This window comes from Tachyglossus aculeatus, chromosome 20, assembly GCF_015852505.1.
Source record: "Tachyglossus aculeatus isolate mTacAcu1 chromosome 20, mTacAcu1.pri, whole genome shotgun sequence".
NCBI lineage: Eukaryota > Metazoa > Chordata > Mammalia > Monotremata > Tachyglossidae > Tachyglossus > Tachyglossus aculeatus.
Genome location: NC_052085.1, coordinates 19,960,893 through 19,975,394, shown reverse-complemented (window position 1 = coordinate 19,975,394; position 14,502 = coordinate 19,960,893). Strand labels below are relative to the sequence as shown.

The 14,502-nt window shown below is 42.6% G+C and overlaps 1 protein-coding gene across 1 annotated transcript in view; it reads left to right on the top strand.

Moving 5' to 3' along the window:
* Positions 1-9,733, top strand: part of DDX10 (DEAD-box helicase 10) — a 149,524-nt gene extending 139,791 nt beyond the window's left edge. The window contains exons 14-17 of the mRNA XM_038761668.1: positions 6,285-6,404; positions 7,328-7,489; positions 9,291-9,407; positions 9,638-9,733. Of these exons, the coding sequence (XP_038617596.1) occupies positions 6,285-6,404; positions 7,328-7,489; positions 9,291-9,407; positions 9,638-9,733 (495 nt within the window). The remainder of the gene's footprint in view (positions 1-6,284; positions 6,405-7,327; positions 7,490-9,290; positions 9,408-9,637) is intronic.
* The last annotated feature ends 4,769 nt before the right edge of the window (positions 9,734-14,502 follow it).

Genomic DNA, 14,502 nt, shown 5'->3' with positions numbered 1-14,502 from the left:
TGAATGAATGAATGAACACTATGTACTTATTGTATCTTAACCTTCATGCTTTCTTGATATCTAGACATTTTTAAAAACGTGTTTCATTAACCCCCATCAAATTAGGTCACTTCAGTTAAGAAAACATTTTTCTTTTTCTCACCTGTGTTGTATAGAAAAAATAATCAGAAAAACCAGCCTTTGAAATCCTTTAGGATTATTCATTAATCTGTCATTTAAAAGTTTCAGTTAAATTATGATGGGCTGATGGTAGTTATTTTAATTCTATTTTATTCCATCAGTTTTAGAAAGTAGGATTTTTCTCCAGTTGAGCTGAAATCTTCTTCCTGGTTTCGCCTGGTGCCCCTTACTGCCTTTGAAGGCCAAGCTGAGGTTTTGTCTTGTATTTTTTTGACATTCACGTTTTCATAGCAGTTCTGTCCCTTGCCAAATTATCTCTGTTCCTGAAACAGGCTTATTAATTGATGGTTTACTACAGAAAGAAAGAGAATGAGGAAGAGGCGTATAATTGCTGCGTCAGCCGAAGCTAAGAATGCATAAACTTACAGTGCTAAATATGTTCTACCTCGTGGTGTAAAGTTTTAAAAGGCAGTTTTTAAGAAGTCACTTCCTAAGTGTTTTTAATGAAACCTGAAGTTATTCCTTTAGTATAATGTGAACGTTTTTCTGTTTATGGAAAACACCTGGTGAGTTAAGTATTTAAAATAGGAAAAAAATATTGGGTGGGCGGTACCCATCTGAAAGAGAAGAGGGAAAGATCACTAATTCAGAGCAAGATGTTCTTGTGTGTAGATAGTCCTACTTTACTAGATTTTTTTTACTTTGTTACTTTTGCTTTCGAAGTTAGTTTTGCTACTAAATTATTGACTGATATTGTGAACCATCTGGGGTGTGCGTGTGGGAGTTGGAAAGATAGAAATCAGATTTCTTTAGGACCAAAAAATCCCCTTAATCGAACTGTCCCGTGGCTTTTTATGGATTTCATTTTTTGTTTTTATTTTCAATAGTTTGCTGCCTGGTGGACTTAGGCACTAGATTTTTGCAACACAGTTTTTTAAATTTCCTTCCAAAGGCAGTATAGGCCATTAGGTCTTCCTGCTGAGGCAAATTCGTTTTTAATTGTTTTGATCAGTGAATTAATAGTTTTAACTGGGCATCTGCCAAGAGGTTAAGCATGCTACCTGGGAGGTTGTACTAGAGGAAGAAGGCAGGATTCCCGTCCGCAAGAAAGTTTCAGCCTATTAGGGTTTACTCAGTCCTATTTATTGAGCGCTTACTGTATACAAAGCATTGTACTAAGAGCCCACTGTTGGGTAGGGACGGTCTCTATATGTTGCCAACTTGTACTTCCCAAGCGCTTAGTACAGTGCTTTGCACACAGTAAGCGCTCAATAAATACGATTGATTGATTAGGAATTTAACAATAACAGACACATTCCCTGCCCATAACGAGCATTAAGTCTAGAGGGGGAGACAGGAATTAATACAAATAAATAAATTACAGATATGCCCATAAGTGCTATGGAGCTGGGAGGGGAGAATCAGTCAATCAATCAATCGTATTTATTGAGCGCTTACTGTGTGCAGAGCACTGTACTAAGCGCTTGGGAAGTACAAGTTGGCAACATAAATAAAGGATAAAGAATCCTTTGTTGATAAAGAATTGATAAAGAATCAATAAAGGGAGCAAGTCAGGATGGCACAGAAGGGAGTTTACTCGTAATTTGGCTCTTAGTGGTGCCCATTTGTAGCAGCTGTAATCTTCCAGCACTTAGAACAGTGCTCCAGTGCTTAGAACAGTGCTTTTCACATAGTAAGAGCTTAACAAATACCAATATTATTATTATTATTATTATTATTATTATCAAGGCAACGTTCACTTTTTTACGATATTTGCGAAGCCCAGCACACTACTAAGTACTGTGATAGATTCAAGCTAATCATGTTGGACACAGTCCATGTCCCACACGGGGCTCACGGTGTTAACCCCCATTTTCCAGGTGAGGTAACTGAGGGACAGAGAAGTTAAGTGACTTGCCCAAGGTCATACAGCAGACGAGCGACGAAGCTGGATTAGAACCCAGGTCCTCTGACCGCCCCCTGCCCTTGTTTTAACCGCTAGGCCTCGCTACTTCTCTTGAGCAGCTAGGATCTGTACTAAGCATTGGAGTGGATACAAGCTAATCAATCAATCAATCGTATTTATTGAGCGCTTACTGTGTGCAGAGCACTGTACTAAGCGCTTGGGAAGTCCAAGTTGGCAACGTATAGAGACGGTCCCTACCCAACAGTGGGCTCACAGTCTAGAAGACTTGTTTCTAACCAGCTTAGACACAATCCGTGGGCCACATGGGGCTCACCGGCTTAATCCCTATTTTACAGGCGAGGCAGTTGAGGACCAGAGAAGGTAGGTGACCTGTCCGTGGTCACACAGCAGACAAGTGACAGAGGCAGGATTAGAACCCAGGTCCTTCGGACTCCCAGGCCACTAGCCACTAGCGCTTAGTACAGTGCTCCGCACACAGTAAGCGCTCAATAAATACGACTGAATGAATGACCCCCCACAGCACATATGTATCTATGTGTAGATATCTGTAATTGATTGTTTTGTCTATTTGTATCAATGTCTGTCTCCCCCTCTAGACCGTGAGCTCGTTGTTGGGTAGGGACCGTCTCTATATGTTTCCAACTTGTACTTCCCAAGCGCTTAGTACAGTGCTCTGCACACAGTAAGCGCTCAATAAATACGACTGAATGACTGACTCCCCACAGCACATATGTATCTATCTGTATATATCTGTGATTGATTGTTTTGTCTCTTTGTATTAATGTCTGTCTCCCCCTCTAGACTGTGAGCTCGTTGTTGGGTAGGGACCGTCTCTATATGTTTCCAACTTGCACTTCCCAAGGGCTTAGTACAGTGCTCCGCACACTGTAAGCGCTCAATAAATACGACTGAATGATTGACTCCCCACAGCACATATGTATCTATCTGTATATATCTGTAATTGATTGTTTTCTCTATTTGTATTAATGTCTGTCTCCCCCTCTAGACCATGAGCTCGTCGTTGGGTAGGGACCGTCTCTATATGTTGCCAACTTGTTCTTCCCAAGCGCTTAGTACAGTGCTCCGCACACAGTAAGCACTCAATAAATACGACTGAATGAATGCTGTGCTGCCGCTCACGTGGGTAACTGAAATGCAAGCTCCTCGTGGGCAGGGAACATGTCTACCAACTATCATAGTGTATACTCTGAAGCGCTTAGTACAGCGCTTAGTATAACTGATTGGAGGAGAAGTGTGGGAGCATGTTCTGGCTATGTGTTAGTGAAAGGAACTGTGACTTCACGTGAGCCCACTGTTGGGTCAGGACCGTCTCTATATGTTGCCGACTTGTCCTTCCCAAGCGCTTAGTACAGTGCTCTGCACACAGTAAGCGCTCAATAAATGCGATTGAATGAATGAATGAAAGGAAAGAAAGCTTTTGGTTTCCGCCATGCAGCTTTGCTTTGACAATTGCAAATGCACATTTTAAGACCACACAAGCGAAGAATTTGCATTAGAAATCCAAGTCCCAGGAAAGCCGTCCGATTCGTCCCAGCGTATTTAGGATTAAGATGTTTATAGGTAACACCTGTTGCTCCCATAAAATGACTTCTTTCCTGTTTTCTTGAGGTAGTTAATAAAACTGTTTGAGGCAAAAAATTACTAGGCCACGCTGCTTAACTGGCTGACACTATATACAAGCAATGGAAGTATTTACTTTTACTTTTAATCTGTTCTATTTATTTTATTTTGTTAGTATGTTTGGTTTTGTTCTCCATCTCCCCCTTCTAGACTGTGAGCCCACTGTTGGGTAGGGACTGTCTCTGTATGTTGCCAACCTGTACTTCCCAAGCGCTTAGTACAGTGCTCTGCACACAGTAAGCGCTCAATAAATACGATTGATTGATTGATTGATTGAAAGAGCATGGGCTTTGGAGTCAGAGGTTAGGGGTTCAAATCCCGGCTCCACCAGTTGTCGGCTGTGTCGCTTTCAGGGCAAGTCACTGAACTTCTCTGTGCCTCAGTTGCCTCATCTGGAAAATGGGGATTAAGACTGTGAACCCCCCCATGGGACAACCTGCTCCCCTTGTAACCTCCCCAGCGCTTAGAACGGTGCTTTGCACATAGTAAGCGCTTATTAAATGTCATCATTATTATTATTTTTTTTTCTCTGCCCTGAATTGAGGTACATATCGATACTGTCGCATGCTACGGAAAAGAGTCCGGTCACTTGATTGCCACAGGTAATATTGACCTTGTGGAGGGAGTCGCAATGAGCACTTGGTCAATCAATCAATCAATCAGTCGTATTTATTGAGCGCTTACTATGTGCAGAGCACTGTACTAAGCGCTTGGGAAGTACAAGTTGGCAACATATAGAGACAGTCCCTACCCAACAGTGGGCTCACAGCCTAAAAGGTCAATCAGTGGTTATTGAGCACTTACTGTGTGCAGAGAGCATGGGCGAGTATGACACAATGGAGGAAAATACTAAACTCCCCACTTCTTCCTCCCCACCACCCCCGAGCATAGCTCCTGGGCCCAATGGACCGAATCGGCCGCAGAAAGAAAGAATGTCCTCAGGACCCCTGGAATCAGAGAGACAGAGACTGTACTTTCTTCCTCTCTTTCGAAGACCCAGTGGTGACTCTTTTAGAGAAGGAGCGTGGCTTAGTGGAAGGAGCTCGGGCTTGGGAGTCAGAGGACGTGGGTTCTAATCCCGACACCGCCACTTGTCTGCTGTGTCACCTTGGGCAAAACACTTAGTTTCTAGACTGCGAGCCCACTGTTGGGTAGGGACTGTCTCTATATGTTGCCAGCTTGTACTTCCCAAGCGCTTAGTACAGTGCTCTGCACACAGTAAGCGCTCAGTAAATACGATTGATTGATTCTCTATGCCTCAGTTACCTCATCTGTAAAATGGGGATTAAGACTGAGCCCCACGTGGGACAACCTGATTACCTTGTACCCAGTGCCTACTTAGAACAGTGCTTGGCACATAGTAAGCGCTTAGCAAATACCGTAATTATTATTTATGATTATTATCTATGATGGTAACACATCTATAAAACCTTATTGAAGACACATCTCCACCAAGAGGCCTTTCCTGATTAGGTCGTCATTTATTTTTATCCCATTCCCTTCTGCGTTGCCGTGGCTTGCTCCCTTTATTCAAACTCCCCCGTCCCGGCCCCACAGCACTTCGGTACATATCCGTAATTTATTTACTTATATTAATGTCTGTCTCCCCCTCTAGACTGTAAGCTCATTGTGGACAGGGAATATGTCCGTTCTATTGTTGTGTTGTACTCTCCCAAGTACTTAGTACGGTGCTCTACACCCAGTGAGTGCTCAGTAAATATGATTGATTAATGATGTTTATATCTGTTAAGCACTTAGAAGCAAATCATTTTGGACACAGTCCCTGACCCGTGTGAGAGTCACAGTCTCCATCCCCGTTTTACAGATGAGGTAACTGAGACAGAGAAAAGTGAAGTGATTCGCCCAAGGTCACACAGCAGACAAGTGGCGGAGCCGGGATTAGAACCCATGACAATCTGATTCCCAGGCTTGTGCTGTATCCGCTGCTTATTCAGCGCTTAGAACAGTGCTTTGCACATAGTAAGCGCTTAATAAATGCCATTATTATTATTATTATTATTATTGATCGATTGAATGATCTACAAACCCTTGTTTTAATGAGGGCAGCGTTACCTTAAACACCTTGATTGTGTCTGTGTCTGAACTGACTGCCAAAGTAGGTGTTGTGTTTCTTGTTACATTGTTGGGTTTTTTCCCCCCTCCTAAATGTAACATTTTAAAATTTCATTTGTGGATTTGTCCTAATTTAAAGCAAGCTTCCGTGGCAAACCTAGGTTTTACCTTTTGACACCTGCAGATAGAAAAATGTTTGTTTGCATTTTGGCTTTGGCCTTTTCAGGATTTAGCCTTTTACATAATAGTTCATTTTCCAGCTGGATTCGTCCTAATTTAAAGCAAGCTTCCGTGGCAAACCTAGGTTTTACCTTTTGACACCTGCAGATAGAAAAATGTTTGTTTGCATTGTGGCTTTGGCCTTTCCAGGATATAGCCTTTTACATAATAGTTCACTTTCCAGCACCCTATTAAGAAATAAAATGCGCTCAGTTTTGGAAAGAGCATCGCCAAATGTTAAATTGTTAGCGAAAAGCAACCATGTGCTCAGCCATCTGTGTTTTGTGTGTCTTTTCCTACACAGAAGAAAGAATCATCAAATTCTGGCATCAAGAAGAAAGGAACGAAAGCTGCAGAAGCTAAAAAAGTTTTGAAGAGGAAATTCAAAGTCAACACAAAAATCACCTTTACCGAAGAGGGCGAGGTAAGGCTCAATCACATCCTTTTTGTGCTGCCAAATTGTGTTACTGTTTTCAGAACAGGGATGACTCAGGTTCAGCATCAAAGGAAAGGCAGTTGCCTGAAATCGTAGGCCACTTGCTGGCTGGGTGGCCCAGGCATCGTGATGTCGAAGCGCCGAAATCACCGCAAGCCCCCTATTTTATACCCTTTAGAGGACCGAGGCAAAGGATGAAGAACTAGCTGAGAGAGACAGTTGGTGGCCGTCTTGCCTCCTTTTCAACTAATGTGGAGTTTGCCACCTCTGCATATCCCCTTTTATTCTGGTTTACCCTGACAAATATCTGAGCCGTGTACTTCTAGTAAAATATTCAGCAAAAGAGAAAAAAAAAGAACCCAACAGGCTTCAGAAGATCCGATGCCCTAGGAGGTGGTGTTTTGTGGCATAAATGACATGGTCCGTGGTACCTCTTATATGATTAAAACACCTGCGGGCAGGACCTTAAAAGATACCGCCACTCCCCAAAGTCCTAAAGGGGAAGGTCAAATGCATGTGAAATTGGCTACTGAAGTTTTCCAGTCCACACTAAGTAAAGGAAGTGTCCATATAATGAATTAGATTTTAGACTGTGAGCCCACTGTTGGGTAGGGACTGTCTCTATATGTTGCCAATTTGTACTTCCCAAGCGCTTAGTACAGTGCTCTGCACATAGTAAGCTCTCAATAAATACGATTGATGATGATGATAATGAAACCTGAGAGATAAGGCTCCTAAGCCGATAACCGCTATATTCACTGCAATAGTTACCCCTCACTTCAGCTTTAAGGAGTAAAAGTTAACGTTGCTCTATGGTGATTTCTGCTAGATGTACAATCGGAAATGCCGGTTTCGCTACTGAAGGGGGTACAAGTTTCCCTTAATGTTTCCTTCCTCGTTCGTGTGTTTAGTTAGTTCAGCAGTGGCCACCTGCCCAGAAATCCAACGTGAATGAAACTGACGAGGGCGATGATTCTGCTGGCATCGACCTGGATAAAGCCAAAGAGAGACTACAGGAAGAGGACAAATTCGATAAAGAAGAATATAGGCAGAAAATTAAAGCAAAGCATAGGGTAAGTCTTTACTTGGAAAGAATGGTGGGGAGATGGGACCCTGTCAAACAAGAATTAGATTTCTTTCAGTGTGTTGAATCTTAGAAAGAATGTTCCAGGTATTTTAGACAGTTTACAGTTTTTATTCAGTTTAGCAATTGCAGCGAGCTGAGCGTATCCAATTTTGGCAAAACAAAAAATGCTGGCCCAGATTATTCAGAAATTGTCATTAATCGCTCATATTCATACAGTGGTCATATTTCTGCCAGACACCACTGGCGTTCATAAATTGTAACATTACTGATTAGTTTTTCACACAGCTTCTCAAAATATTTATCTGTCATCAGACCAGAGTGAAACATTCCGATATTTGGCGGTTGATAACACATTCAGTCAGTCGATCAATCAGTCGGCCATACTTATTGAGCACAGCACTAAGCACTTGAAAGAGCATAAAACAATGGAATTAAGCAGACACGTTCCCTGCCCACAAAAACCTTATAGCATTAGTATCCTCACTCCAGCCTCACTTTTCAGTTTATCGTTTTAGAGTGGACCTCACATTTGGAAGATGGTAATGGTAGTTCTGTCAGTTGATCAGTAGTATTGAGTGAGCATTTGCTGTATAACCTCACGAGGAATCAAGTGTGATTCTCTGTACACAGTTAGTGCTCAATAAATACGGTTGAATGAATGAATGAATCATTATCACTCCTCATTGCTCTGAAACTGGGGCTAAACTGCATTCCAGGGCCTGTCACTGAACATTTAGTTCTCAAATGTTGGTGAAACTACTCAATAACATAATTGTGGCTTTGCCAGTAAATCCAGGTTGTACAGCCATAAAGAATTCTGGACAGCTCTTGGATATTTGATGTGTAATATAGTAGTAGTAATTGTGGAATCTATTAAGCACTTATTACACGCCAAGTACTGTGGTAGATAGAAAATAATCGAGGCTCACAGTCCAAGTAGGAGGGAGAGCTGGTTTTGAGTCCCCATTTTGGAGATGACGATACTGAGGCCTAGTGAGGTGAAATGACTTGCCCAAGCTCACACGGCAGTCAGGTAGCGGAGCCAGGATTAGAACCCAAGTGCTTAGTACAGTGCTGTGCCTAGAGTAAGCATTCAATAAATACCATCCAAGCCCATGCTCCTTATCACTAGGCCACACTGCTTTTCTGTCCCTTCAGTATGCCTGAACTCCAGGCAATTGCATTTATTTTCTGTTTAATGCTAATGACCTACTCTGTGATCCCTGTAGAGACAGAACATGTTATCCAGGGCCAGCAAAAATTACATTCCATAGTAGTCAGAGTGGTCTGGAGAAGCTTAAACACAAGAACCGGAGCTGCAGTTGGGAAAATGCTGGCTGCCGAGGACAACCTGTATATTTGTAATTATTGGAAAAGCATGTGTAAAGGTCAAAAGACCTTTGGTAATATAGCTGTAAGGCTCTCGTAGAAATAAATGCACTTCATTCCCTCCATTTTCTAGGCATTACAAGCCCTGAATAAATGTCTGGACAGTGGAAACAACGGAGAGAGTTATGGGCAATTCAATACAGCAACCTCTAGTAGATGGTGTTGCATCCTTTGTGAGAATCAGAAGGTTCCCACGTGTTAATGTTATCCGTAAATGCCTCATTCTGAGAAAAAGAAATCTAAATAATCTTCATCTTCTATTTGTTTCTTCCACTGGTAACCGGTGACAAGATTATTATAGGGTTTTAAAACAACTGCAGAATATGATTTTTAATTTTTTTAAACACCTAGACGGAATAATAACTGACTAAACTTTTGTGAATTTCTCCCCCCACCAGGAGAAGCGACTGAAAGAAAAGTTATTGAAGAGAGATGCCCGGAAGAAACAAACAGCGGTAAGAATTTGTATTTTAACCAGAATCACGAGCATAATGTTGAAATATAATTCAAGTGCAGTTGCTCTTCAAAGTCATTAATTGAAGTGCTTTCTATTCCATTTCCTCAGAATGGAATTAGTGTTATGCTAACATATTTTCTTCTCGGTTGCCTGCCATTTTCCCTCACATACTTCCCGTCTCTGATGTGACAACTTGCAGCTCAATAGGAGAGAAAGCGTGCAATTTTCGTAATCATTGGTGCTAGGTTACGTGGCTTTTATTTTCTCTCTCTCTGGTTCTCTTCTCAGCCCATTGAGAGCAATAGTCTGGCCGCTCTTCATGTCAAATTTGATGTAGTTTTAAGCTTCCTCTTCTTAAGGCTGTGTGCCCAAGAGTCTGAATAGTCAACCTGGCAGCAATTAACTCTGAAAATATTTTGTATCTTCCCGTCATGTTGGAAAATTCAGGAGGAAATGTTCTGTGTCTCAATTTCAGTTTATTACACTCCATAAATGATAATGCCAAGAAATGCTAAGTCTCAGATGTGCGTGTACGATTGTAAACACATCCAGGCTATGTAGAGTAATCATTTTTCTCTGGCATATTCAGTACTGCAGAGAGTTTGGCTTGTGCCGATCGGAGGGCGTTCAGCTAAAGTGATTTCCTAGGACAGGGGCCCAATAGCATATGTCATTTTTCGTTCCGTGTCTCATTATGCTGTGGCTGAATGGTCATGATTTCTGCCTGGCAGTTAGCAAAGATCCGAGTCCCCTGAGCAAAGGCATAATGTTCCATGTCAGATTTTTCCATGCCGGCCATGGTACTAAAGAGAACAAGTGTGAGATAACTCATGTGACAGTTCCTCTACAATATAAGATGAAAAGACTATCCGGAGTCAGTATTAAATACCCTTTATCTTCAAAAATGGTGCATATGCAGTTTGACCGCTAAATCGATAGTCGATTTGTGCATCAAGTTTTTAATATGTAAGCGTGTACCAATGGTACAAAATTGTATTCTGGGGAGGGTGAACTGGCAAGTTTCAATTTAAGAAGGAGGAGCGTCTGACCCTAATCGGAGGTATTTAATCTTCACAAATATTATATGTGGAATTTGTTTTGATCTTCACACTCAAGGAAGTTTGCCTTATTTCACAGTAAGTGAGCATTAAAATGTCTCAAATGAAATGACAGCCCGGAATTAAAAAGAAACCTTTTCCACTCTTGGGGGAAGAATTTGTTTCTTTAGGTAATTCGAACACCTTGTTTTTAGATGCAGTTGATGTGGTTCATTTGAATTTTTGGTGACGAGCTGCTTTCACATTGGATTCTTTTTTCTTCTCTGCTTGGGCACAACTGAGCCCACTGCAGTCTGAACTGCCCCACGTTTTTACCGATGTCAGGTTCCCTGATTCTGTTTCTGAGGGAAGGGTATTTCTGTAAACAAACTCTTCAAACTCAGGTTGTCTTTGTTCCGTACCTTCTGTTTATTGGATTCTTGACATCTTTCGGATAGAAACGCGGCTGGAAGAAATACTTGGGAGCCCAGTTCTGAGGTATCCGCCTCTCTGTCTTTCATCCCTGGTTGCCACAACCTCAGAAGGCTACATTCCCAACAGGGGATTCTGTATTCATTCAATCGTATTTATTGAGTGCTTACTGTGTGCAGAGCACTGTACTAAGCGCTTGAAAGTTGGCAGCGTCTAGAGACGGTCCCTACCCAACAGCGATTTCACATCTTTGCTCCTCGGTCTGGGATTTTCAGTAGACCGCTTTGAGTCATCCTTGCTCAGAACTGTGGACCCAAATTCATTTCAGCACCTTCCCTGTCACCGAAATAACAAAGTAGCCCCTGCCCTTTGGAAAGAATAATACTTCCAGGGGCACAAAGGCACAGTTTCCAGCCCAGACCAAGCAACCGCCTTGACAGGCCCAGTCTGGCTAGCAGAGCCTGAGGAATTAACTTGAGTCATTCCCTCTGCATTTCTTGGAATGGAAGTGACAACGTGTGACGGCCTGCTTGGCTCCCAAAAGGCCAGGCAAGACAGCCGGACCCATAGGACCGAACAGCGGAGATTGAATGAAGGCTTCGTGACGCAGGGCCTTGAGATACGACAGACAGTAAAATGAAAGTGTATGTGAGTGATTCAGAAGTAAAGCCTCCTTTGGAATTGGCTAGATGTGAGCGAAAAGCAGATTAGGTAAGTAGAAAACTCAGTTCTGTGTTCAGCCTTCATTAGAAGGTGATGATCTCTTAAGAAATTTGTAGTCTAGCCTCAGGGTGAACCTTAACCTTTGAGCCTTCTTTCAGAATAAAGATTGTGGTTTTGATATTCCTCTCTTCTCCTCTTAATGTATCCTTAGCTGTAAAAGCCTCCATTAGTAATAATAATAATAATAACAGCAGTGGTATTTATTAAGAGAAGCAGCATGGCTCAGTGGAAAGAGCCAGGGCTTTGGAGTCAGAGGTCGTGGGTTCAAATCCCGGCTCTGCCAATTGTCAGCTGTGTGACTTTGGGCAAGTCGCTTAACTTCTCTGTTACCTCAACTGTAAAATGGGGATTAAGACTGTGAGCCCCACGTGGGACAACCTGATCACCTTATAACCTCCCCAGCGCTTAGAACGGTGCTTTGCACATAGTAAGCGTTTAACAAATGCCGTTATTATTATTATTATTATTATTATTATTATTATTATAGTAAGCACTTAATAAATGCCATTATTATTATTATTATTATTAAGAGTCTGCTGTGTGACCATGGGCAAGTCACTTAACTCTTCTATGCCTTAGTCACCTCATCTGTAAAATGGCGATTAAGACTGTTGAACCCTTTGTGGGACAGGACCTGTATCCAACCTGGTTACCTTATATCTACCCCAGCACTTAGTATAGTGCTTGGCACTTAGTAAGCACCCAGCAAGTGCCATAAAAACATGTAGTTACTGTGTGCAGAAGACTACAGTAAGCTTTGGGAAAGGGTATTCAGGTGGGGATTAGACACAAACCCTTTCCCTCCAGAGGCTCATGACCTATGATGTCCCAATCCATTAATGTGTAGATCTTTTAGGGAAGTCTACTCAAGGGACAATTGTCGCCCCAGAGAGTTCAGCCAGGAAATATCTTCTCAATTTCCTCCTCAGGCCCTCTTTGAAATCTGCCACCAACTGAGCAGTTGTGGATAGCCATTGTACAAATGGGATGGAGGAAGCAGGAGAGTGGGGAGAGGGAGAATTAGGTGAGAGGAGCTGGATTGGTGTGAGCCCCCTGAGGAACAGGGGTTGTATCTAACTCCCAACTGGGTATTCTGTCCCGGCGCTTACTACGATGGTTAAATTCTGTCACTACTACTGGGGAGGTTATCGGAAGCAAAGCACCCAGAACTGATTGGCCCTTGGGTCCCAGGCTTACAGGGATCGTATCTAAGAACTCGGTTGTATTGTAATAATGGTAATAATAATGATATAGTGTTTGTTAAACGCTTAATATGTATGTGCCAAGCACTGTACTCGGAGCTGGGACAGCTACAAGGTAATCGGGTTGGACACAGAACCTGTCCCACCTGAGGCTCACAGTCTTAACCCCCATTTTACCAGTGAGGTCCCCGAGGCACCGAGAAGTGACGCGACCTTGCCCCGGGTCACACAGCCGACAAGTGATGGAGCCGGGATAGGAACCAGGTCCTTCTAACTCCCAGGCCTGTGCTGTATCCACTAGGCCATGCTGCTTCTCATTGTACTGTTCCTAGTGCTTACTACAGCCCTCTTAACTCCGTAAAACACTCAACACATGCCACCGATTTAATTGATTACAGGGTCAGACTAAGCTGAACCTTCCCAAAATCCCTGTAAGTATTTGTTCATCATGTTGGCTATACAGATAGCCAACAGAGTTGGAAAGTAAAAACAAGCAAAGGCAACTGAAGGATTTCTTTGGTCTTCCTCTGTTCTTTTATTGCTCTGTAGTTCTGTTTTTTGGGGGGAGTACGTTGCACCGGAGAGAGCCTCCTTGCTCCCTAGCAGGCTACGCACCGTGCACTGACCCTGGAAAATCACTCCCCAAACCGAGGTTCAAATACAGATCTTCCCCAATTTTAGGATGTCAGGATTGGGACAGACACTAAGCTCTGGAAGGAAATGCTTCCAGGTCCTGGAGGATTATGGAACTGTGCCTTAAACTGTTGGCTTTGGGAGATTGTGAAATCTGCTTCTCAGATAAAGTAATAATAATCATAATGCCTGGGCTTGGTCTGGAGAAATAGGAGGAAGAGAGGCAGGAGGGAATGGGAATTATTTCCACTTCTTTTTAATTTGGCCCATTTGGAGAAAGAAATTATACCTATGTTACCGACAGGACTTTATCAACTGAAGGGAAGAGTTTTTCCATTCATTTAAAAGTTTCCAAAATATTCTCAATAATTTTTATTTGTCTTTACGCCATGAAATTCTCAGGAACAATTTCTTGCGTCTCATGCCCTAACACATAATTGTGGTATCCAGAAGTGGCGCCTCGCCATGATTAATTTAAAAAATAAATTGTTGAGCCACCAACTATAGGACAGATTTTGTTGAAACGAAAAGCAACTTCGTAGAAACATAAACACTATTTCCGGTTTCGAAGAAGATTGCCTGAGGAAATGGGGGCATTTCAGCTTGGAAAGACGAAGACTGAGAGCACCGCGATAGAAGTCTCTAACACCGTAACGGATTTGAAGCGAGCTAACCCAGAATGTTCACCAAATCACAGAATCCCGGGACAAGAGGGCAACTTCCTGAAGCTTGAAAGTGGTAGATTTAAAATAAGCAAAAGCACTTCCATGCAGTGGGAGCAGAGAGGGCGGGTATAAGCCTGGAATTTGTTACCACAGAAAGTTGTGTAGGCAGATATATAAATAGGCTCAAGAGGGAGTTGGATAAATTCATGCCAGTGGATCCCAAATGGACTTTTGGAGGGAAGTGTTAAGCATACCAGGAAGCCCAGAATGTGTTTTAAATCGAGGGCAGGCACTTCCCGAGATTATTCTCAGATTCCTCATGCTGGTTTAGGGAGAGTAGGGGACGTGTGGAGAGAGGTGTTTGAGACGGAGAAGGGCCTTGCAGATACTCAGGATGGCTTCTACCTAGCTTTGAGTCTGCCCCAGTTAGAGTACTGTCAGCATCTAAGAGCAGCCTTTGA